This window comes from Podarcis pityusensis (genome assembly GCF_964106645.2).
Source record: "Podarcis pityusensis genome assembly, chromosome: 2".
NCBI classification, from domain to species: Eukaryota; Metazoa; Chordata; class Lepidosauria; order Squamata; family Lacertidae; genus Podarcis; species Podarcis pityusensis.
Window position 1 is genome coordinate 35,616,238 of NC_138029.1, and position 25,419 is coordinate 35,641,656.

The 25,419-nt window shown below is 45.3% G+C and overlaps 1 protein-coding gene across 1 annotated transcript in view; it reads left to right on the forward strand.

The window, feature by feature from the left end:
* The window catches only part of LOC308470529 (uncharacterized protein), a 30,157-nt gene continuing 4,738 nt past the window's right edge, over positions 1–25,419 (forward strand). Inside the window, exons 1-12 of the mRNA XM_080993949.1 lie at positions 1–164; positions 6,574–6,681; positions 8,227–8,299; positions 9,308–9,464; positions 10,141–10,186; positions 15,936–15,994; positions 16,221–16,256; positions 17,661–17,713; positions 20,045–20,177; positions 22,010–22,206; positions 23,468–23,513; positions 23,616–23,681. Of these exons, the coding sequence (XP_080850075.1) occupies positions 128–164; positions 6,574–6,681; positions 8,227–8,299; positions 9,308–9,464; positions 10,141–10,186; positions 15,936–15,994; positions 16,221–16,256; positions 17,661–17,713; positions 20,045–20,177; positions 22,010–22,206; positions 23,468–23,513; positions 23,616–23,681 (1,011 nt within the window). The 5' untranslated portion in view covers positions 1–127. The remainder of the gene's footprint in view (positions 165–6,573; positions 6,682–8,226; positions 8,300–9,307; positions 9,465–10,140; positions 10,187–15,935; positions 15,995–16,220; positions 16,257–17,660; positions 17,714–20,044; positions 20,178–22,009; positions 22,207–23,467; positions 23,514–23,615; positions 23,682–25,419) is intronic.

Sequence of the window (25,419 nt, forward strand, 5' to 3'; positions counted from 1 at the left end):
TGCCTTGTGTTTGCGGAAGGGGCTGCTTGAGGTCTGTTTCCACTGGGTGGAGACACAAGCGGCGGTTCCCTAGAAGCTGCTCCAAGTTAACATCTGCTGAAGGTTGGGGCGGGCGAAGGCGGGCAGCATGAGTGCCAAAGAACCGCTGCTGGGAACGCTAAAAGGTGAGGGGACGAAGCGGGGAGGCGCGGAGAGAGGGGCGGTTTTGGAAGGGGCGGGGTGCCAGGTTTTGGCTGAATGGAAAAAAGTGCGAGAACCGTACACGCATCTTTCAGTCAGGGTATATACAGGTGTGCAGTTACTGCCACACGATTCTCCATAGGGATGGGGAGTCAGGTAGAGTTATATTCTTATTTTGTCCCTGGTTGCCATGGGGAACAAATGTGTTTAAAAAAGTGTCAGAGCGAAGAGATCAGTACTCAGGCGTAACAACTCCCCATCCTAAACGTGTTTATTGATTGAGAAGCTCAAGTGATTACAATGGACCTTAACCTAACTTAACCTAACAATAATAACCTAACTTTATTATTGTGCTCCCCCTAACTTTATGGGGCATCGGAGAAATGGGAAATAGAAGCTCGAGAGCTATGAGGTAACTGTCCTGGGAGCAAATGCTTACAAAGGGTTTTATTTATTTACTTACTTCTTTAGTTCATTAAAAAAAGAAATTATACTCCACTTGATTGTTAAGGGAAAAACCTCCCTCAAAGAGTGATATCACCTAGTGATATATATGCTGCTTAGATGCTATTGTGACAGATGTCAAGTTAGGTTCCAGAAGGCAGGTTGGGGTAATCCTCTTTTTTGTGTTGGAGAAGAATTGTAGTTCAGTACAGTATCTGTTTTGCATACAGGATAGTCTCAGGTTGAATCCCCAGCATCTTCAGGGTGTGCAGGAAAAGACCTCTGCTGGAAACCTTGGGGAGCAGCTGCCAGCCAGTGTTGACAATATTGGGCTAGAAGGACTAATGTTATAAGGTGGCTTCTTATGTTCCATTGTTATATTAGGAGGGTCCTCAGCATGCAACTAAGAAATATCTCCCCACTCGCCGCCTTTGAATCCTTTCTACTCTGCCATGCTTTGGAAAAAATATTTAGTACTTGTATCTGGTCAGTTTATTTAAAGCCCCATCTGAAGTTGTGACCACTTTTGATTCCAGAAAAAGAGGCAAACACGTAACTAAGGGACACCTGCCTTCCTTCCTTATTGCCATGTTTGTTCTAGAATCTAGATAATGAAATTATACTATTATGGGAACAACTCACGGGGGGGGGGGGAGTGTGCAGTCACTGGAGCTCCACATAACACCTTTACTGCAGTGGGAAAATACTAAAAAGGAACTATAACAGAACACAATCCTATGCATGTTTACTCAAAAGTAATTCCCACAGTGTTCAGCGGGGCTTGATCCAGGTAAGCATGCATATGATTGCAGCTTACATTGATACAAAAATAAAGTAGATTATTTTTCTCTGTGGATGTAGCATTTTACATCGAAATACAGGACCTGTATTATACAGGACAGGCGGCAACCCTAATTCCTAATGTTGTCGCCTCTTGCTTTATTTTTATTTTTTTACTCCATTATTTACAGCTAGGTGCACGTCCACCTCTCCACTCAATATTAGTTTAGCATAAACTGATATCTCCAAAATAAACTTTAGAGGAATGGCCAGTGTCATGTAATGGTTAGAGCATTAGACTGGCATTCTGGAGTCCAGGGTTCAAATCCTTTGTCACGCGTGCAGTTCACGCAATGACCTTGGGCTATTCTCTGTGCAGGGTAGTTGTGATAAAATGGAGGGGGTGCTAAATCACATATACCACCCAAAGCTCTTTAGAGGTAGGGTGGAATATAAGTAGAAGGAGGGAGGAAATTGGCCTAAACATCGTATTATGGGCTGGGTGGTGGTGGTGGTGAAGTATTGGATCCACTGCACTGATAATCCAACAAGTAAAAGAGAAGCTTTGTTGAAAGGGAACATCTTTCTCAGATTTGCCTCAAGTGGAATGAATGGGTGGAGTACAGCAGCCTAAAGAACAGTCAATATTTGCTTAAGCTGGCTCTTGGTTCAGGACTTCCATCACATTTAATTATTTGTTTAAAACAGTTCTTTATAGCCCTTCGGCTCCAACAGCACTAGAAGTGGGTTACAGACATAAAATAAAACATGATATGCACTGTGTGCACTGGGAGGTTTTTCTGAAATGGATGAGAGCTGCCTTTCATTTCAGATGGGATTGTTCAGGAGAACATCTTGGGGCTAACTGTGCTGTAAGGACCTCTCCAATCTGAGTGAATGGGTGGGAAAATGGCAAATGCAATTCAGTGCAAACAAGTGTAAAGTGATGCACTCTGGGGCAAAAAAAGGGCTTAATTTCACATATATGCTCATGGGGTCTAAAGTGGCAGTAACGCATCAAGACAAGAGACTTTGGGGTGCTAGTTAATAGCTCAATGAAGACATCAGCCCAGTGTGCAGCAGACTTGAAAAGGGCAAATTCCATGCCAAAGATCAGCAGGAAAGGAATTGAAAATAAAACTGCTAATATAATACCACAAATATGTGGTACAACTGCATTTGGAATGCTGTGTACAGTTCTGGTTACCTCATCTCAAAAAGAATATTTTAGAGTTGGAAAAGGTTAAGAAAAGGACTACCAAAACGATCGGGGTGTGGGGGGAGCGGCTCCCTTGTGAAGAAAAGTTGCAGCATTTGGGATTTTTTTTTTAATTTAGAGAAAGGCAAGTAGGAGACCATGGAACTTTACAAAATTATGCATGGCACGGAGAAAGTAGATACAGTGGTACCTCGGGTTAAGAACTTAATTTGTTCTGGAGGTCCGTTCTTAACCTGAGGTACCACTTTAGCTAATGGGGCTTCCCGCTGTCGCCGCACAATTTCTGTTCTCATCCTGAAGCAAAGTTCTTAACCTGAGGTACTATTTCTGGGTTAGCGGTGTCTGTAACCTGAAGTGTCTGTAACGTGAGGTACCACTATACAGGAAAGTTTTTTCTTTCTCATAAGACTAGAACTCATGGACATTCAGGGAAGTCGAATGCTGGAAGATTCAGGTCAGAGAGAAGAAAGTCTTGATGTAGTGCGTGTTAAACTCTGGAATCTCTTAGTCTTCAAGGTGCCACAAAACCTTTTTCTATTTCTGCTGCTACAAATGGATAAAGAAGGCTACCTCTCTGTAAATAGGAACAGTACCTCCCAGTTTTCAAATTATTTGAAATATATCCCCACTCCCCAAAAGTTTTGAGAACTGGCAAATGGAAGAGAGAGCTTTAGCAAGGTGGTTGCATAATGTGCCTCGGACCATGCCTTGGCACCCAAAGTTGTGTTCTCAGAGATTCTGTACATGCCATGATCAGGGAAGGAGTAGCCTTGTGGTTTAAGATTTGCAGAAGTCAGCAACCAGATGGCCCTGGACTAATTCCAGCTGTGTGGGGTACACCATCTAGCCCCTCCCCTCCAGTTGCCAACCCAGAGACAAAGGAGAGCTGGGAAGTTGGTGACTTCTGTAGCATCAGGGCATGATAGCTTGCTTTGGAGGGTGGGATTGGGGAACTGCCCTTCTTAAAGATACCTTCCCAAGCTCTGTACTATAGTCTTATGAATTAGGGCTTTGGTAACTTAACAGAAGGGACGCGGGTGGTGCTGTAGGTTAAACCACAGAGCCTAGGGCTTGCCGATCAGAAGGTCGGTGGTTTGAATCCCTGCGACGGGGTGAGCTCCCATTGTTCAGTCCCTACTCCTGCCAACCTAGCAGGTCAAAAGCACATCAAAGTGCAAGTAAATAAATAGGTACCGCTCCGACGGGAAGGTAAACAGCGTTACCATGCACTGCTGTGGTTCACCAGAAGCGGCTTAGTCCTGCTGGCCACATGACCTGGAAGCTGTACGCCAGCTCCCTCGGCCAATAATAATAGTAATAATAATAATAATAATAATAATAATAATATATTATTTGTACCCCGCCCATCTGGCTGGGTTTCCCCAGCCACTCTGGGCGGCTTCCAACAAAGATGAAAAATACACTAAAATGTCACATATTAAAAACTTCCCTGAACAGGGCTGCCTTCAGATGTCTTCTGAATGTCAGGTAGTTGTTTATCGCTTTGACATCTGATGGGAGGGCGTTCCACAGGGCGGGCGCCACTACCGAGAAGGCCCTCTGCCTGGTTCCCTGTAACTTGGCCTCTCGCAGTGAGGGAACCGCCAGAAGGCCCTCAGAGCTGGACCTCAGTGTCCGGGCAGAATGATGGGGGTGGAGACGCTCCTTCAGGTATACTGGACCGAGGCCATTTAGGGCTTTAAAGGTCAGCACCAACACTTTTAATTGTGCTCGGAAACGTACTGGGAGCCAATGTAGGTCTTTCAAGACCGGTGTTATATGGTCTCGGCGGCCGCTCCCAGTCACCAGTCTAGCTGCCGCATTCTGGATTAGTTGTAGTTTCCGGGTCACCTTCAAAGGTAGCCCCACGTAGAGCGCATTGCAGTAGTCCAAGCGGGAGATAACCAGAGCATGCACCACTCTGGCGAGACAGTCTGCAGGCAGATAGGGTCTCAGCCTACGTACCAGATGGAGCTGGTAAACAGCTGTCCTGGATACAGATTTGACCTGTGCCTCCATGGACAGCTGTGAGTCCAAAATGACTCCCAGGCTGCGCACCTGGTCCTTCAGGGGCACAGTTACCCCATTCAGGACCAGGAAATCCTCCACACCTGCCCGCCTCCTGTTCCCCAAAAACAGTACTTCTGTCTTGTCAGGATTCAACCTCAATCTGTTAGCCGCCATCCATCCTCCAACCGCCTCCAGACACTCACACAGGACCTTCACCGCCTTCACTGGTTCTGATTTAAAAGAGAGGTAGAGCTGGGTATCATCCGCATACTGATGAACACCCAGCCCAAACCTCCTGATGATCTCTCCCAGTGGCTGCATGTAAATGTAAATGTAAATGTTGAAAAGCGTGGGGGAGAGGACAGAACCCTGAGACACCCCACAAGTGAGAGCCCAGGGGTCTGAACACTCATCCCCCACCACCACTTTCTGAACACGGCCCAGGAGGAAGGAGCGGAACCACTGTATGACAGTGCCCCCAGCTCCCAGCCCCTCAAGACGGTCCAGAAGGATGTTATGGTCGATGGTATCAAACGCCACTGAGAGATCCAGCAGAACTAGGAAACAGCTCTCACCTTTGTCCCTAGCCCGCTGGAGATCATCAACCAGTGCGACCAAGGCAGTTTCAGTCCCATGATGAGGCCTGAATCCCGACTGGAAGGGATCCAAATGGTCCGCTTCTTCCAGGCGTGCCTGGAGTTGTTCAGCAACCACTCGCTCAATCACCTTGCCCAAGAATGGAAGATTTCAGACTGGGCGATAATTGGCCATTGGGGCCGCATCTAAAGATGGTTTTTTAAGAAGCGGTTTAATAACCGCCTCTTTCAGCGGGTCTGGGAAGGCTCCCTCACGGAGGGAAGCATTCACCACCCCACGAAGCCCATCGCCCAGTCCTTCCTGGCTAGCTTTTATAAGCCAGGATGGGCAAGGATCCAGGAGACAGGTGGTTGGCTTCACTCGTCCAAGCAGCCTGTCCACATCCTCGGAGGTAACAGGTTGGAATTGATCCCACACAACTTGACTAGACAGGACTCTAGCACTCTCCTGCCCTGGCCCTGCTCCCACGGTGGAGTCTACTTCTTCCCGAATCTGAGCGATTTTATCTGCAAAAAACTTTGCAAAATCATTGCAGGAGATCATGTGGCCCGTACTGGGCCCAGATGTCGCAGGTGGTTCCGCTAAATTGTGAACCACCTGAAAAAGTCTCCTGCTGCTGTTTTCTGCAGATGCAATAGAGGCGGCGAAGAAAGTCTTCTTCGCCGTCGCTATCGCCACTTGGTAGGCTCGACGTTGAGCTCTAACCTGTGTCCGGTCAGATTCGGAGTGAGTTATCCGCCACCGGCGCTCTAGCCGTCTCAACGATTGTTTCATTGCCCTCAGATCTGTGGAAAACCACGGGGCTCTCCAGGCTCCATGCAATCGGAGAGGGCGCTTTGGAGCCAAACAGTCAATAGCCCTGGTTAGCTCCACATTCCAGCGGGCCACCAGGGAATCGGCTGAAAGGCCATCAACATGGGATAAAGCATCCCCTACCACTCTCTGGAAACCATTTGGATCCATTAAGTGGCGGGGGCGGACCATCCGAATTGGTCCCACCTCCCTGCAGAGGGGAAGGGTCACGGAGAAGTCCAGTTGCACCAGGAAGTGATCTGACCATGGCACTTCTTTCGTTTCGCTTTTACTTAGTGTCAGATCACCAACATCCATAGATGAGCACCCCAACCCTATAAAGCAAGATGAGCACCCCAACCCTAGAGTTGTCCGCAACTGGACCTAACGATCAGGGGTCCCTTTACCTTTACATATCTTAACAGAAGAAAAGTATAGCAAAAATACAAATATTAGATTTTAACTCATTCTATTGCCAGTCTGTATTTGAAACCTCTCTCTCCCTCTCTCTCTCTCTCTCTCTCTCTCTCTCTCTCTCTCTCTCCTTGCAGTATGTATCCTCAACCTTCAGGGGAGCAGCAGCCCTTACACAGACACCTCCCCACACTTACAGTCCTTTTGTGAGGTCCTGGAAATGATCCTTCGCAAAGGAATAAAACGTGAGTGGCTTTTTCTGTACCAAAAATGGACAGTGTTTGAATACTGTGCATGGAGATTTCCCTTTGCGGGGAGCGGGTTGCACTGCAGTTGGGGGCAATAGTGGGACAGGACCAGCCTTACAAGGAAAGGTGGGCTGGAAGTATTTTTAATAATAATAAGTAATAATAATCCCTGAAAGTTCACCTCCTCCTATATGTATCTCCCTGGATTTTTACTTCAGAGGCCCTAGCCCTGTGAAGCTGATCTCACTGCCAGGTAAGGTGCAGCCAGTGCCATCTCTGCTGGTGGGGGCCCCAGGGCACGACTCTCTCCCCCTATCTGCCCCCTCCCTGCTGTTGTTGCCAGCTACTGTTGCTTCCTCTGCCTCATCATTGCTACCACCTGCTTACATGGCAAACAGACCCAGTGAGCAAGCAGGCAGTGGCAGCTCCACCTCCTTCTCACCACCACCTTCTTGCAAGAGTAAGAAGCAGATAAGTGGTGAAGAGGAGAAGCAAGTCCCGGGGGCTCCAGTCACTGAGCCCCTCCTGAGGTGTGGGCCTTAGGCAAGTGCTTAGTCATGCCCACCCATGATGCTGGCCCTAAGTGTGATTTGTTGCTGGCGGTGGTGATGATGACACATCAGTAGCCGAATATTGTTCCCAGAGAGGTTCATCTGGTGGCTACTTTGGGGTCCTTTGTAGCCAGGAAAAGACATTTTTAAAATTTTTTCAGCCCTTTTAAGACCACTAATCTCATAAATCTTTTATTGTACGGTCACACCTCAGTTTCCGATCGTCTCCATTGCCGTACGTTTCGGCTCCCGAACGTCAACGGAAGTAAGTGTTCCAGTTTTCAAACGTGCCTCGGAAGCTGAACGTCCGACGCAGCAGACAAGCAGCTTCCGATTGGCTCTTCCGATTGCAAGAGCCAATCAGAACCTGCGCCTCGGGAATCGAACATTTCGGAAGTCAATTGTCCTTCTGGAACGGATTGCGTTCCACTTCCAAGGTTTGACTGTACTTTTTATTGTTCCCAAAGAACTCTAACCACTGCAATTTTTATATTTCAGAGGTCTTAGTACCCTTCCAAAAGTAGGGTTTCCAGGGTTCTTTCCATCAATGCTGTTTAAAATTGTTGAGGATTGAAGGGTTGATCAGCCATGTCCCATGAGGGAGTTTGCAGTGGCAATGCAGACGACCACTGCAGTACAGAGACCGAGGTGGGAGAGGGATTCGCGTCTTGTTGCAGATATCAGAAATTTACATAAGTTGCAAAATCTAATTGCAGTTTCTGCTGGTGCAAAGGCGTTTGGTGTGTGTTGCAGTAGAAAACTTCACACTTGCCAGCCGTTCACCATGCACAGATTGCTGATGCGTGCACAGAGTGAACCAGACCCTTCCTGGCAGTGCCCTGAACCCCCAAGGAATGTGCCCAGTGTAAATGTGCTCTAACTGAGCACCTTCTGGTGCTAAGGAAATGGTGTCTGTAATCTTTGGTTGTGCGATGCAGCACTTTGCTGTGCTGCTTTTCTTCCTAAAGGAAAGTCGTCTTGTCTTCCTCAGAGCCCGTTCTGGGGTTCAAGAGAAAGGACTATTGGCACTGGCTGGAACAGCTTCCGCAAGTAACCCATCCCAGGTGGGTGGCCTGTAGTCGTACTTTATGATACTGCAAATGTAAGAGGAACTTGATTTTCTGCTTTTCCTTTTTATATACAGTGGTACCTCGGGTTACATACGCTTCAGGTTACATACGCTTCAGGTTACAGACTCTGCTAACCCAGAAATAGTGCTTCAGGTTAAAAACTTTACTTCAGGATAAGAACAGAAATCGTGCTCCGGCGGCACGGCAGCAGCAGGAGGCCCCATTATCTAAAGTGGTGCTTCAGGTTAAGAACAGTTTCAGGTTAAGTACGGACCTCCGGAACGAATTAAGTACTTAACCCGAGGTACCACTGTATAAGCATGATTACAGCTACAGGCTTTTATTAATTTTCTGCTTTTTCTTATCCTCCTCTCACAATTCTTCTTATTTAACCTGATGTCCATAAATGAGTAACTATGGTGTTCATATCCTGTTTGTGGCCGTCTGGTTGTCCGATAGGCATCTGGTTGGTTACTCTGAGAAATGGGATGCTGGACTAGATGGGCTTTTGCCCTGATCCAGCAGGGTTCTTCTTACACTCCGAGGTCGCCCCACAATTAGAGGTGCTCATAGTTTTTGTAATAATACCCATACGGTTGTTTGGTTTTTGGCATCACCTTCTTTTAAGTTCAAGAGAGTGTGTGTCTCACACAATGGCCATTTTCCTTTAGACTTCCATTTTACAGGGACCGTCTTTGAACTTTAAAAGCTCTCAGTCACATTGACATCACCATGATGCCAGATGACTGACAGATGGGTGGTCCTGCTCACCTGTCCAAGTTGGCCTGTGGTGGGAGTGGGGGGTATTAGGAATCTGACCTGCTTCACAGGGGAGTCACAATTCCCAGAATCCTTCATGCTGACTTTTGAGGGGTATCAAGGAAAGGATGGCAGGGGGTGCATAATTTTTTCACCCTGAAATATAACCATCTCCGTTTTAAGTGACTTGACCGTGGTTTCTGTTTCTGTACCCTGTGATAACAAAGTCTTTTCTTCCTATAGCATGACCCTCCTGTCAATGATGATTGAGAAAACTAATTCCTGTGAGAAGGTGCTGACAGCACAAGGACGAGGGCGGTACTTCCTGCGCCTGGCTTTGAATAGGAAGTTACTAGCTGTTGCTGTTAAGCAGTTGATCAGATCTTCCAGGCTGCTTGAGGTGGGAACATAACGCAATTCAGAGCAATTAAAAGGAGAAGTTATTTTGAATAATAAGAGTACTCAGACACCTGTCTTTGTTATGCTCTTTTCTTGGGGCCTCTGTCGGGTGGACACATAAGTTAGTAGGTGTGCTTTGCTAAAGACCTGGTCTGCGGGATATTCCTGTATTCGCCATGCTTATAATCTTGAAACCAGTGCTGATTTTTAAATGTACTCAGTCCAGGGCTAATGTTCTTTAACAGAAAGAATCTGCAATTGTTCATTATAACTTGGCAGTTAAACCTATGGCCCCATTTGGGGAACAGCTGTAACTCAGCGGCAAAGCATATGCTTTACTTGCAGAACATCTCAAGTTCCACCTACAGGTAGATGTGGCATATTCCTTCCTGTGCCCCTGGAGAGCCAATTGCTAGTCAATGTGAATAGTACTGATTGAGGTGGACCAATGGCCTGGGTTAGTGTTAGGCAGCTTCCTGTAATCCTGCTAGTGGTAATACTTAGCTCCTAAACTGGGGGGGGGGGGGGGGGAACGACCCTAAAATCCCAAACCTAAATTAATGCTCCTTTCTAGATATTATGATGGTTAATAATTGTTTCCTGTTCCTGGTGCGTACGTACCTTTGTGGTCAACTTATTTAAATTATTATAATTATTCAGAGTTGTTTTTATTTCAGTGGTATGATCCAATGACCTCCATCCTAGGCAATGAAGACTTGTCTGGTAAGAGTCATCTCTGTCCACTCATTGCATTGTGCAAGAGAGCAGGATATCACACTGATGAAGTGGACTCTTACTCTCTAAAAGCTTGTGCCATATTAAATGTATTACTCCTTAAGGTGCTAGAAGACGCCTTGTTTCTTGGCTACAAAATGCATTAACATGGCTGCCTCTGGAAGTTATGACAAGTGCCCTGAGAGTCATTTTGCATTCTGTTGTAGCACAGTATGTTACTGAAATTTATCGTGCCTTGCTTTATAACAGTCTTGCTTTTGAATTACTGGGTTCTGCACTGTACAAAGTTGAAAAGGTACCAGAGCTCAATGGCAGCATTCTCGATGTCTAAATTTATTCTGCACTGGAGTTAAGGGCCATCTTCACCATACATCTTAAACAGGTGTGTCCTAACCTAGTACCAGAGCGTCCTAACAAGTTTAAATGCCCTTAGCCTAAAGTGGTATGATACTGTTTTAAATGTATAGGGCAAATGATGCCCAGGTAAGGGGCAAAGTAAGTGTAGCACTTTAAATTGCCCACTCCAGTTTTTATAAGGAATCAGGAAACTTTCTGACACACAAGTCTGTTGCCAGCATGTCTAGTTTGCCCAGTGATGTGTTGCATATTGGCTACATAATAACTGAATTTTATTATTAAAAGGATGCAATTAATGTTGTTGTTCATTTGTTTTTTTAAAAATAATAATAATAATAATAATAATAATTTATTATTTATACCCCGCCCATCTGGCTGGGTTTCCCCAGCCACTCTGGGCGGCTTCCAAAAGAATATTAAAATACTATGATACATCAAACATTAAAAGCTTCCCTAAACAGGGCTGCCTTCAGATGTCTTCTAAAAGTCTGGTAGTTGTTGTTCTCTTTGACATCTGGTGGGAGGGCGTTCCACAGGGAGGGCGCCACTACCGAGAAGGCCCTCTGCCTGGTTCCCTGTAACTTGGCTTCTCGCAGTGAGGGAACCGCCAGAAGGCCCTCGGTGCTGGACCTCAGTGTCCGGGTAGAACGATGGAGGTGGAGACGCTCCTTCAGGTATACTGGACCGAGGCCGTTTAGGGCTTTAAAGGTCAGCACCAACACTTTGAATTGTGCTCGGAAACGTACTGGGAGCCAATGTAGGTCTTTCAAGACCGGTGTTATATGGTCTCGGCGGCTGTTCCCAGTCACCAGTCTGGCTGCTGCATTCTGGATTAGTTGTAGTTTCCGGGTCACCTTCAAAGGTAGCCCCACGTAGAGCGCATTGCAGTAGTCCAAGCGGGAGATAACCAGAGCATGCACCACTCTGGCGAGGCAGTCCGCGGGCAGATAGGGTCTCAACCTACGTACCAGATGGAGCTGGTACACAGCTGCCCTGGACACGGATTTAACCTGTGCCTCCATGGACAACTGTGAGTCCAAAATGACTCCCAGGCTGCGCACCTGGTCCTTCAGGGGCACGGTTACCCCATTCAGGACCAGGGAATCCCCCACACCTGCCCGCCTCCTGTCCCCCAGAAACAGTACTTCTGTCTTGTCAGGATTCAACCTCAATCTGTTTGCCGCCATCCATCCTCCAACCGCCTCCAGACACTCACACAGGACCTTCACCGCCTTCACTGGTTCTGATTTAAAGGAGAGGTAGAGCTGGGTGTCATCTGCATACTGATGAACACCCAGTCCAAACCCCCTGATGATCTCTCCCAGCGGCTTCATATAGATATTAAAAAGCATGGGGGAGAGGACAGAACCCTGAGGCACCCCACAAGTGAGAGCCCAAGGGTCTGAACACTCATCCCCCACCACCACTTTCTGAACACGGCCCAGGAGGAAGGAGCGGAACCACTGTATGACAGTGCCCCCAGCTCCCAGCCCCTCAAGACGGTCCAGAAGGATGTTATGGTCGATGGTATCAAACGCCGCTGAGAGATCCAGCAGAACTAGGAAACAGCTCTCACCTTTGTCCCTAGCCCGCCGGAGATCATCAACCAGTGCGACCAAGGCAGTTTCAGTCCCGTGATGAGGCCTGAATCCCGATTGGAAGGGATCCAAATGGTCCGCTTCTTCCAGGCGTGCCTGGAGTTGTTCAGCAACCACTCGCTCAATCACCTTGCCCAGGAATGGAAGATTTGAGACTGGGCGATAGTTGGCCATCGTGGCCGCATCTAAAGATGGTTTTTTAAGAAGCGGTTTAATAACCGCCTCTTTCAGCGGGTCTGGGAAGGCTCCCTCACGGAGGGAAGCATTCACCACCCCACGAAGCCCATCGCCCAGCCCTTCCCGGCTAGCTTTTATAAGCCAGGATGGGCAAGGATCAAGGAGACAGGTGGTTGGTTTCACTCGTCCAAGCACCCAGGGTTTCTAATTATAATGTTGTGAATGGGCATATTTGTTTCAATAAAGTACAGTGATGCTCAAAATGGGTTAATATACATTTCTCCCCCCCCCCCCCCCAAGTTGAATGGGCAGCTTGTTCATTCCTTGATGTCTGTATTTCTTGGTTTGCAGAACGGGGGTTTTCAGCAGCCTGTTTTTAAGATAATATTTAGTTTTCTGTTAATTATGTTGCTTTGACTAGATACTCTATATTTGACTTTCTTCAGAAATGTTAATAATAATAATAATAATAATAATAATAATAATAATAATATTTGCAGAAGGGTTGCTTGGAAGTTATGTTCCAAATGGTGATGCATGTATAGATTTTTATAACCAGGTTATTACCAGGACCCCTTCTTCAAGGGCTTCCGCCTCTTCAGGAAGCATTGTATTTATTTGGGCAGGGACACGGGTGGCGCTGTGGTCTAAACCACAGAGCCTCGGGCTTGCCGATCAGGTGGTCGGCGGTTCGAATCCCTGCGGCAGGGTGAGCCCCCGTTGCTCGGTCCCTGCTCCTGCCAACCTAGCAGTTCGAAAGCACGTCAAAGTGCAAGTAGATAAATAGGTAGTGCTCTGGCGGGAAGTAAATGGCGTTTCCGTGTGCTGCTCTGGTTCGCCAGAAGTGGCTTAGTCATGCTGCCCACATGACCCAGAAGCTGTATGCCGGCTCCCTCGGCCAGTAAAGCGAGATGAGTGCCACAACCCTAGAGTCGTCCGCGACTGCACCTAACAGTCAGGGGTCCCTTTACTCTTTTAAAGTCAACAATATTCTAGCTGTTTTATCACCTGTGTGGGCACCAGAAGTCAGCTTGATTAAAGTTGTCTTGCATCTGTTTGAGAAGATGCCAGGCTTGGGCTTTGGTGAGTCTCCAGGAGAAGAGGATTCCTAAGTTGAGGGGCCGAGAACATCTCTCTGCATGTCCTGCCTTGGTTGGTTTATAGCTGGAATCCTTATAAGAGTATTCAAAGTCGATTATAAAGATTGTGGGTAGTAGAGCAGAGGGGTGGAGGCAGATTCTTAAGCATGCTGGTCCCACATTGTTTAGGACTCCCCACCACAACGTGGGATTTTTTTCATTGTTGTTGAGTCGGGTCATTTGGCTCCCTTGCATGCTTGTGCTATGGATAGGCATGTTGCAGGACCAATGTAGATACGATATTCTGCACAGCCCCACTGTGGAATCTCTTAAAACAACAAGGTGGTTAAGGCAGTAGACTTGAATTCTTTGTGTGCCCTGTTAACCCGTGGCATCCAGGATGCTGCTGAGGCCCTCTACCTGTGAAAAGGCATGCAGCCTCTGGTAGCTCCACCTCTCCTTTGCGAGTGAATTCTGCTGTGTCCTCCCTCCACATCAGTGGCTGGTTTTTGTCTTTCTCATTGTGACACCCTCCTTTCTGGGCTCACAGATTGTCAGGTCCTTTTATAAGCTTTGCTGGCAAGGCAGATGCACCGTTTCATGATTGCCTTGGAGGCACTATCTGTGTGGTATGTAACAACATCTGTTTTGAGCTCTGGGGTTATTAAAATCATCCTTAACCTCCAGCTAGTCAATGTATTATATAGGTTTCTGAAGTGCCAGACGTGTCGAGATTGTGCCATTGCTGTCTGGAGGCCTAAAAAAATAGGATGAAAGCCTTCATGCCGTTCATAAGCTCGCACATTCTTACACCAAAAATATGTCTGTGTGTGTGTTAAGTAACACCGGCAGGTTTCCCCATAATGAGCCTTTCAAAATGCAAGCAACTGAAGCTTCTTCAGGACTCAGTAAAATTGTGGCTTCTTATTTGTTACTTCATTAAGGGTGATCTGTTACAGGATTCTGCTGTTTTGAGTTTTATGTTACTCCCTTTTGTCTTGTTTCCACATTTTTCTTCCGTTATTCCTCTTCTCAGCTTTTTCCTCAATCATGTTGTTGTAGATAGTAAACGTAAGTGCTCTGTAGTATTGCTGAGGATTGATCTGTGACTTTTCCCGGCCCCTTCACCCTTCTGTTTCACCTCTCCCACCAAGAATTGTCCATGTGCAGCAACGAAGAAGTCTGCTTCACACTTTGCCATGTTCAATTAGGTCATTTTATTTACAGCCTTCCAAAGAGGTCAAGGTCTCTAATGTATGTGTTTAAATCTTTGTGTTTGTATGTGACAAACACACATTTCCAACAGCTCTTATGTTCTTAGCACCCAGGGAGCTGGGACTAGCCATGGGTCTCTAACCATGTGCGCACACAATAGTGGTAAGCTCGTGTTTGCCTTCATTACATGGGAAGCAGATCTCAGTGGCACCAGGAGGCATGAAGGTGAGGGCAACTACAGTTTGGCTCATAGCCAAGGTTGCAGTGTCCTTATTGGGAACGAGAAGAGAAAAGAGCCATACTTCCTTTTAGTGCTTTTCTCTGGGGAAGGGTAATGTGTTGTGGATTAAAGTGCAGAAAAGGGCATTTCCTTACCTGTTTTCTATTAGAATATCATCCCAAAAGCTATTTGTATGGTGACTTTTAGTGACTTTTTCCTTATCACTGTTGTGGGATCAGCTACTGGGTCAGGCTTCATTTAACAACTTCACCTGGAAGGCCGTTGAATTCTGGACACTGAATTCCCCACAATCTGGTTTGAGGAGATGAATGCTAAGTGGCGATGAGACTTTATTGCCGTGGTTCCTGGATGTGAGGCAGGCTTCCCTGAGGAGAGGCAGGTAATTGCTTGGGGAAATGCAAGTCCCACACAGCCGCCGCCTCAACTCATATTTTAAAAAAATTATTTAAATTTATGGAGATTCATGTGGTTCAGAGCAGCACAGTTGTCACTTACAAGCTGACAGTGTGACATGTATAGCTTCCTAGGAAGGTGACTGCCTGAAGCTTCCAGCTATGTGCTTAGATCCAGAGTCACCACCAATCTGCTTCTTTAGATTCCCAGAGTAGCTATGGAGGGATTGCAGATCTCTACACAATTCTAACTGCCACACGGTGTAAGCAGCTGCTGAATCCTTCTCGTGTATACGGCTTGATTGAGCCTGTGGGCAAAGTTCCCATTTCGCCTTCTCAACCTGTTGGTGCACCCTGAGTGACCTCACACACCTGCCCACCAAGGCATGATGCAGCTGATCTGTGAGAACCACCGTTACTATTTGTAAAGATTTTATTTTCTGTTCAATCTGTGTGAGGTACAAGTGAGTGGCGCCAGCTGAGAAACTTGCCTTTGTTCTGTGTTGGCTACATTTTTGAAAGGCTCAAATATTACTTTAGGGAGACTTGCTTCCATTGCAAGTTTGAGATTTCTTGGTTCGTGTTCTCAGTGTGTCCCTTGACTTACCGATAAATGAATGTATAAAGTTGGTCAGAAATCCGGCAGCAATTTTTGATTCTCTTATTTCCTCCTTCCAGAGCCTTTCCTCTCTCTGATGCTGGTGGTGACAGAAATGAATTTCTCCCTAGATTTGCAGGTACAGTAGTTGATGATTTGGGGACCTAAGTTTCATGCAGCTTCCACTGCTTAATACCCTCCAGAGGTTTCGATTTACAACTCCCAGCAGCTCCAGGGAGCACATCCTGGCTGGTTCTGAGGAGAGATGTAGTCCGAAGAAGGCTGGATTAATAGCTGTATTTTCCCATCTTTCCTTTTAACCTCTGGCTTGACCTCTCATAGTTTGCCATTCTTTCTGTTTGTAGAATTCCAGTTTCTTGGATGAAAGCTGGCAACTTCCGGTAAGAAGCTTTAGTCCTCTCTCTCAATACCCCCTTTTGCACAATTCATGATATTCTCCCATCTTGCTGCTTACAGATAGGGATGGCACCATCTGTTTCACACCTGTAGCAACAGGCCAAAAATGGCGCCTCTACTCTGGACTGGAACTTTATGTTTATGTGGTGGTTTTTTTCTATTTACATTTTAATGTCTCAGAAGCATGGAGGTTTGTGGCAGGGAAATGGTAACACCTCTGGGATTTCTCTGCTTGATTAAATCACTTTGTGGCTCTTTGTGAATTTTTAAAGTGCTTTATGGGTCTTTCATTCAACCTTTTAATAATGTCCTATTTGAGAAACTTGAACTCTATGTCTCTCTGAACCGAGTCTGAACCCGAGTCCATTGACAGCTACACTTAGAATTTTAAATCATTGTACTTGGACAACTTCAGCTATACTGAAATGCTGTAGGGCTCTGGCTTCAGCTAGGCCACAGAACAAGGATTCCAGTTTACATCAATCTAAGCTGTTTTTAAATATGTGTGCATCTTTCCGTTTGTGGTATTTGGGGTAGGGGAAGGATCTGTGGTACATTATTTGAAGTACTTCTGCACTGCCAAAATCAGCCTCAGGTTGACCTCATGAAGCGATGGGGACTCTGTGACACTCCCAAGTATTGGTGGACTTCAACTCCCATTATTCCTGTTTATTGGCAGTAATGACAGGGGACTGATGGGAGTTGGAGTCTTAACTGCATCTGGAGAATCACAAATTCTCCCTCCTTGGCTTTGTGACACTGGCCTGTGGCTGATTTTATTTTTATTATTTTGCTGTGTGTTATCAGTAAAGACAGGGCAAGACTATGCTTGGTCTGCTTGTCTGAGTCAAGCATCTCTGGGCTTTGATCATTTGCTCTGCAGATTAGGGATCATTTAATTTAAGATGTGGTGAATATCTAAAAGTGGATTGCACTAGAAGCCTCTAACCCTGAAGTCACGTAGTATAGCGTCATGACAGTGTTTCATCCCAATGAGCCTTTTGCGGATAAATGGAGAATTTGAGGCTTCAGGGCCTTCCACTGCCTTCCTTTAAAGCCAACGCCCCTATAAGAAGCAAAATTTCTCATCTACACCAAGGCTCTGAAGGAGGATTTATTCAAGCTTGCTGGATACCACACTGATAAATACAGTGGTACCTCGGGTTAAGTACTTAATTTGTTCTGGAGGTCCGTTCTTAACCTGAAACTGTTCTTAACCTGAAGCACCACTTTAACTAATGGGGCCTCTTGCTGCTGCCGCGCCGCCGGAACACAATTTCTGTTCTCATCCTGAAGCAAAGTTCTTAACTTGAAGCACTATTTCTGGGTTAGCGGAGTCTGTAACCTGAAGCGTATGTAACCTGAGGTACCACTGCACTGCTTTCTAGGTGTGCCTGACCTACGAAACTGTCCCCTGCAGGGAGCTGGGAATGGTGCTCAGGTAAGAGACCTGGCACATCCTTACTTGCTTTGAACTTCCTCTGCACAAAATCCACTGTTTTAAATAAATATCCTGGTGTGGATCTGTAAGATAAAGCCCATAGGGAACAATGAGAGTTGGTCACTGAAACGAATGCCAGCCTGATACAGTTTTGTGGAGTGTATTCTGCTTGTGCTAAAAGCATGGAGCTGGCAAGGGGCAGGGCCTCTCCCAGGCCTGGAAATTCCATTCATCTCCCTGCCTGACTTCTGAGATTTCACCAACCATTGCCCACATTCATCCAGACTAATCATAGAATTGTAGAGTTGGAAGCGACCCAGAGGGTCTTCTAGTCCAGCCCCCTGCAATGGAATCTTAACACGCTGTCCCCCATCCTATTTGAAACCATATTGGATCCTGATTGACTTTGCAAATGTGCTAATCTTTGCAGCCATAAAAGGATACAAAGGGAAACCGCCATGGTTTGATAGTTGGACTATAAAACGCTGGAGATTCAAGTGCAAATGCACATTCAGCTGCAAAGTTTGCCGGGCAAACTTGGGCCAGTCACTATATCTCAGCCTAAACCAAGCATCGGCAAACTTGGCCCTCCAGATGTTTTGGGACTACAACTCCCATCATCCCTAGCTAACAGGACCAGTGGTCAGGGATGATGGAGAGCTGAGTTTCCCTATGCCTGACCTAAACTACCTCGCAGGGTTATTGTGAGGAGGAAGGGAGGGAACCATGCATTCTCTGCGAAGCTCTTTGGAGGGAAGGCAAACTAAAAATGTAACCATAAACTTGGATTTTAAAAACAAAGCCTGTCATTTTCAATATGCTGAATTCTGTACCCAGTAGCAAATTCTATGCTCGTACAGAATGACTGAATTCCCTCGCCCCTGGTTATTTGTAACTTAAGAGCAGTGGCTTTGACAAACCGTGACCTGAGCCTGTGCCTAGCAATAAAGATTAGCGCTTTCTGCAAGGTAGAAATCCTAGTGTTGACAAGGGCGTTCAGCCTACTACTGTGCAACATGTAGTCCCCAGGCCGTACATGGCCTTTTAGAGCACTTCTGAGAGGAGCTTGTAAACCCCCAAGAATCCCAATCAACAGCATTGCAGAAGGAAAAAATCAGATGGGAATAAGTGCAAACGCCACAGAAACCAGCTAAGAAGAGTTCCAATAATTATTTGATTTTTAAAAAATCATTTTTATTATTTAGTAACAAATGCTTCATAAAAAGGAACGTACAAAGAAAGAACAGTGATGTACAATCAATTGCTGGGAGGCTTACACAGTAACGTCTAGCAATTCATTATTTTTGAGGAGCCACCTCCAAGTTTTGTTCATTCACGTTTGAGATTCCCATCCCCATGAGGCTTAAGCATTTCATAAAAGGATGTCTCTCAAGAATGGTAATGTGTCTGCCAGTTTTGGCATCCATGAAGCTTGTGCAATTACCTTGATGGTACACAACAGATGTGCAAATTAGCTGCTGCGCTCTGGCTTGTGAAGGATTTCCGTTGTGCCTTGTCTTTTTGCAACCTACCGCTGGTTTTAAACGCCGTGGGCTATCCGAGCCAAATAGTCTTTTTGCCCTAATAATTTTGCAGAAGTAGAATTTTGCAGAAGTAGAAGAGGCGCAGTGCCAATGATTGAGTACATATTTTTACCACCTACATATGAGCCTCTAATGAAGGGGGCTTTGGTGAAGCCTGACCCACAAAATGCTACACCCATTTTTCATGTTTGCCAAAGACACCGTTTGCATAAGCAACCGATCATGTGGGTGGTTTCTTCTAGTACAGCCGAGTGGACAAGAAATCCACAAAGCGATCTGCTTGTGTGAGGGTTGCCTTGCAAAGTTTGGGTTGATCTTAACCATGCTATTTGCAGCCCTTCATTTTCAGGGAGCTTGTGCTAGTTTGGTTAACATTAAAGGTGGTGGTGATGGTGGTTAGAAACCACGTTGAAAAGAGAAACCCTGAAAGGCAGCCTATAGATGCAGAAAATAAGAATGTATGAACAAGTAGTAGATGGGGAACTCTGTGGCCCTCCAAATGTTGTTGGACTCAAACTCCCATCAGCCCTAGCAAACATCGCCATTGATCTCGGGGATGATGGGAGTTGAAGTCTAACAACATGAGGAAGGCCACCAGTTCCCTATCTATTATTTTCCCATCATTCTGAGCAAAAGAAAGAAAGAAATCTCTTTTAAAAGACATTCACCATTTCTTTCTCCCCTGTGATCTTCCTTCTTTTGCCTCAAGTATGTGGTACCTCAACTCTTCAATGCGAGCCCTTGGCTTGTCTCTCTCCACCCCTTCCTCTCCCTCTTCTCGTCACAGATATTTGGATGGACGGATTTTCATCGTAAATGTGCTCCCCCAAAGCCAGGCAGCAGTGGATGAGGTGGTGCTGGTTGGAGATGTTATTGATGAGATAAATGGATCTTCACTGAGGAACGCATGCAATGGACAGGTGTGAAAGGGAACGCTCTGATCTCGGGGGACTAAGGCTGCTGTGTTGCCTGAGATCCTGAGAAAGGAGCAGAAGAGATGGCTGTGTGGTGTTGCTATGGGAACTGTGCAGAGCTAAAGCTCTGGTGTTTGACCTGGAGATCATGGTGAAGAATTGAGGGTGTGGGAGGGATACAGAAAGACTGGGAAACAAAATGTCTTTCTTTCTTTCTTTCTTTCTTTCTTTCTTTCTTTCTTTCTTTCTAAAAAGTATAGAGCTTTGCACTGCAGGAATGAATAGAATTATTATAATTACTTTAGAATTTCAGAAACTTAAATTGATACCAGTGGTTTGCTCGCTTTTAAAGTTTTCTTTTACAATGTTTATAGGTATGAGAAATGTGGGGATCAAGACAACTATTGGGGAGGCATAGGAATCTGCTTGAAACCACGGCAAGCTATAGACTCCTTGTCTACTGCAGCTAGTGGGGAAACCACAGCTTAATATTATAAAAAAATTGCCCAGTCTTTCTTGAACCTCAGTATTCAGACAGTTTGTGATAGAGCTAGCAATACAATTAATTAGGTTTTTTTAAAACAAACAAACAAACAAACAAAACAATCACCTAAATATTTCAGCATTTTTTTGGATCAAGAGAATTTTTTTACTGTGCTTCCTCTGAGTATAGCAAAGTTGAACAAATCAAGCTGTTTGCTTACATGTATTTCTGTCAGGGCGGGGGGCTGGGGCAGAATATCTTATCCCGGGAGCTTTGTTCATGCTTTCCATGTAAGTGTCAGATCTGGCTTGCCTGACAGATGGAAATTAATGACTGTGCAATCCCATGCAGGTCTAGTCAGGCTGTGTGGACGCCATATATTTAAAGCACATTTGAAACACATTCCTTCCCTTAAAGAATTCTATTCACTGTAATGTACCACTCACAGAGTTACAACTTCCACTTTGCCAAGGCAATCTCTTCTAGTGACAAACTGCTTGTGCTGTCAGGAAGTTCTTTCTGGAACTTAGTGCCTGAATCCTTTTTCTTGTAATTTAAAGGCACTGGTTTGAGCCTTTCTAGATCACCAGAAAAGAACTTTGCTCCTTCATCTATGTGATGCTCCTCCAGATATTTCAAGGTGGCTGTCATACTGCCTCTGAATTGTGTCTTTCCCAGACTGAACGTACCAGTCCCTCTATTGGACCTGTTCCTCCTTATGGGAGAAAAATATGAAGATGTGCTCCTTTATGTACAGTGGTACCTTGGTCCTCAAACTTAACCCATTCCAGAAGTTCGTTCCAAAACCAAAGCATTCCAAAACCAAGGAGCACTTTCCCATAGAAAGTAAGGCAAAATGGATTAATCCGTTCCAGACTTTTAAAAACAGCCCCTAAAACAGCAATCTAACATGAATTTTACTATCTAACAAGACCATTGATCCATAAAATGAAAGTGATAAACAATGTACTGCAGTCAATCAATCAATCAATCAATCAATCAGTAGCTGAACTGGATTCCACACAGTCACAAAAAAAAAGACCTACAAAAATGCAGAATAAATAGCAAAAACAGACAGACCTCTGCGTAACACTCAAAACGGAAGTGTGGCACTCAAATCAGAAGCGTAACACTAAAATCAGAAGTGTAACACTCAAAATGGAGCATGTTCATCTTCTGAAAAACACTTTGGGTTCCAAGTTGTTTGAGTACCAAGGTGTTTGAGAACCAAGGTACCACTGTATTGTGGGAACAGCACAGAAAAAAGCTTGTAACCTCTATGATTGGGATTAGTGCCAGGTAAGCAGTGCTAGAAATTCTTGCCCATGCTCTCGACCTTTCTGTTTCTCTTCAGGCTGGGACAGTGCTACAGAAGTACAAGGGCAAGCCTCTGAGCTTCCGTCTGATCCGCTGGAAGTGGCACGATGGAGGGATGTACAAGCCGCTTCTCCCCTACCTGAAAATCCTCCAGGAGAAAATCCCCAGCTTCCAGCTCCAGCATGAGCACACGCACAAGGAAAAGAAAGAGGACCGGTGCTTGCAGGGGGGCAGGTAGGGGCTGCCAGGGGAGCAGAGCGGCAGCAAAACAGTTGCAGGCTCCAGCTTTTGGCAATCGGTAACAATAAAGGTAGTCAGCATGGATTCATTCTGAATGCAGCCTGTAATTAAGGTGGAAACGTTACGGTCCTTGGGCTGTTTTCCACCTGCCACACAGCTCTAGGCTGATCACCACGTGGTTCGTGAGAGAGACACACAACAGCAGCAAAACAGTGTTATGTTTACAACTGGGGGTGCTTTTGAGCCACCTAGGGCCATGAAGGGACACGAAAGTAAAATCCCACGCCAAACTGAGAGGAAGATTTGGAAGGCCCATATTACCAGTGCTATTTTTCTGGAAAAATAGGTGCTGGAACTCACCATGAACGCCTCCCTTGTTCTCTTATAACGGCAATGGCGCCCACCTGAGAGGTGCTGGAATGAAGTTCCAGTGTGTTCGGGCTGAAAAAAAAAGCCCTGCATATTACCAAAGAGAGAATAGCTCCCCGTACCCTGTTGAATGAGGAGGACTGAAAGGGGAAGGCACATAAGATTTCAGTGAAAGTTTTTTTTTATTTTTTATTTAATTCAAAATTATAACAAGTCATATTATCCAAAAACATATCATCCTTGTTTTCCCCATTTTTCCTCCCTCCCACTCAAACCCCCCCACCCCCATGACTTCCCTCAGTTCCAGTCTTTGGTTTCTCTAAGAATGCTGTTTTCTGCATGTTACAAAGTAGTATAGATCCTCAAACTATTTAGCTGATTATTATAAATAAAAAGTTTGTGAATGTTTATTCAAAACAAGATTTCAGTGAAAGTTGAGGTGAGTGGGGAGTGAGGTAAAGCAGTTTCTAAGGTCAAGCCAACTTAGGAATTCCACTTCAGTTGCTGTGTACATATTTAGAGCCTGTTCTTGTGGCACAGACCTCTTGCCCAGAGCCAGTAGTTATCGTGGAGAGCCAGTAGCGCCGACATTACGTTTTTACACTCTGGTATGGTTAAACAATATAGATCTCAATTGTGACTAGTGCGTGCATGTTTAAATGGGCACTTTTCTCATTATATACCCAGAAGGAGGAGATCCATTTTGGTGTGTGCAATCACCGCTTGATTATTGTGGAGAAAAGCAGCCACATAAACGTGCACACCATGTACATTTTGTTCTGGTATCGGCCTGTTTCACTTGAACTGCCATCCCCTCGCCCTGGTCTAAACGAATGAGCTACTTATAGACACCGTGGATTAATTATTGTGACCATTTTCTCCTCAGGCTGCTGTACAACCTGCGGTACTTAGGCCACGTCAATGTAGGAAAGGTGAGACTGGGTCTTGGACAGAGAAGGGAGGATTGTTTAGCTTTCCTTGCTATTGGTTTATGTCTTTTATTTTTGTTACACCTTTTCGATTCTTATTTTCAGTATGGAAGCAAAGAGGTGTTAGACCAAGGCATACCTATGGTTTTAGAGAAACATTTGCCACGACAGGTACGTTTCCTGCTTTAACAGTCCAAAATGTGGAGACATTTTTCCAAAATGTGGAGACTGGCACACGAGTAGGGCTTACAGTTGTTAGATGCATTCTTGTATATTTCTGCCTTTGCATACGTCTGGTTTTTCCTCTCAATTTTTGTTCGTTTTTTAATTTTAAGCAGACTGGAGTTTGACCGCAATAACTCTTTGCCCATTCTTTCTTTGTGAGGAATTGCTAAATCAGATTATAGGTTATGAGGGCAAAATTATTGATAGGTGGGAGAGTCAAACCTTACTTTTTTTTATTCATTCTTCCCCTATCTTTCCTCAAGTAAGCCCAAGGCAGTGTACAATATTCTGTTCTCTTCTCCACCCGCCAAACTTTATCTTCTCAATAACCCTTTGTGATACATTAGACTAATAGATGGTGTCTGGCCCAAATTCACCCACTGAAGTTCGTGACTGAAGTGGGATTTGAACTTGGATCTCTCTAGCCCTAGTCCAGCAAACTAACCAAATTTTAACCAGGTCTCTCAAAGGAAAAGACGCTTTTGCCTAGCAACCAAAAGCCCTCCAATTTGGGATGTACGCAAAAATTATTGAGCTTCTCCAGTCAAGAACACAAGATGAGAGACAGGCCCAACTTTTGTACTCCTATAGCCTGTGAGGAAAAAATAAAGAATCTACTTGGAACTGAAGGAGTATTTCTTTTCTTCCTCCTTTGATCAAATGGCTTGCGACAACTAAGCAGTAGTCATCGTTGTAGAAGGGAAAGAAACAAAATAGCAGCAAGCAGATAATTGTTTTTGACAAGTACCATTCACAAAAAACTTGGTGAATCTGAAAAGCTATTAAATAGTGAAACTTTAATTGTATTCGCTGAATTTGTGCAGTATAGTGATGACAATTCTGGTAGATCTTTTGGAGAAAGAATACTCTAAATATATGCCCCCTTCTACAAGTCTAGGAATTACAATTTCATATGAAAGCTGCCAAGAAACGCTTGACGAAAACAAACTATGATCCCTGTCTTACCGTTCGGCATCTGAACCCAGAGGTCATGATCTGTTTCCATCAAACATTCCACAAACCTTGACCTGTTGCCAAAGTTTGGCCTTGGCTTACAGATTGTGGTTTGTTGGAGCGAAACAAACTACAAACAATGGTTCAGGAGGAGCAAGGCTGGTTCAGGGAATGCAAGAGTGAGGAGGAGGGGAGCAACCTAGCTTGGCACATTCACCACAAACAATTCATTATGGTCCCCCCCCCCAACTTGCTGCCCTGCAGACTACACACTCCCATCAGCCCCTGCCTGCACCGGCTAATTTACTACAAGGCTTTACTTCTTTGGGCATTCAGTTCTGCATGTTAGCAGTTTCCGTAATGCCTTCTGCGCTCGGTTGCACATTTCTTTAGAAATAGCTCTGAGAACCCTCCCTTAAATCATGTGCGTGAGGAAAGAGAGTTGACTATCTCAGATTTTAAAAATTCCTGAGGTACCTTTGTGTGATATGTAAATTCTTTAAATTCGGGGGGAGGGGGATAATGCACCCCACCACCAAAATGTATTTAATGTGTGCCCTCTTCCTCTACCCTACCACACTGTCAGCTACCACCAGGCCTAGTCCTGGCCTTGATGAGTATAGAACTGCTGTCCCAGATTGGATATGAGACCTGAGTGAACTTTTCTTAACCAGTCACTTAATTGCAGCAGCTAGAAGTAGCCACTTCAAACAACACTGCAGCAAGTCAC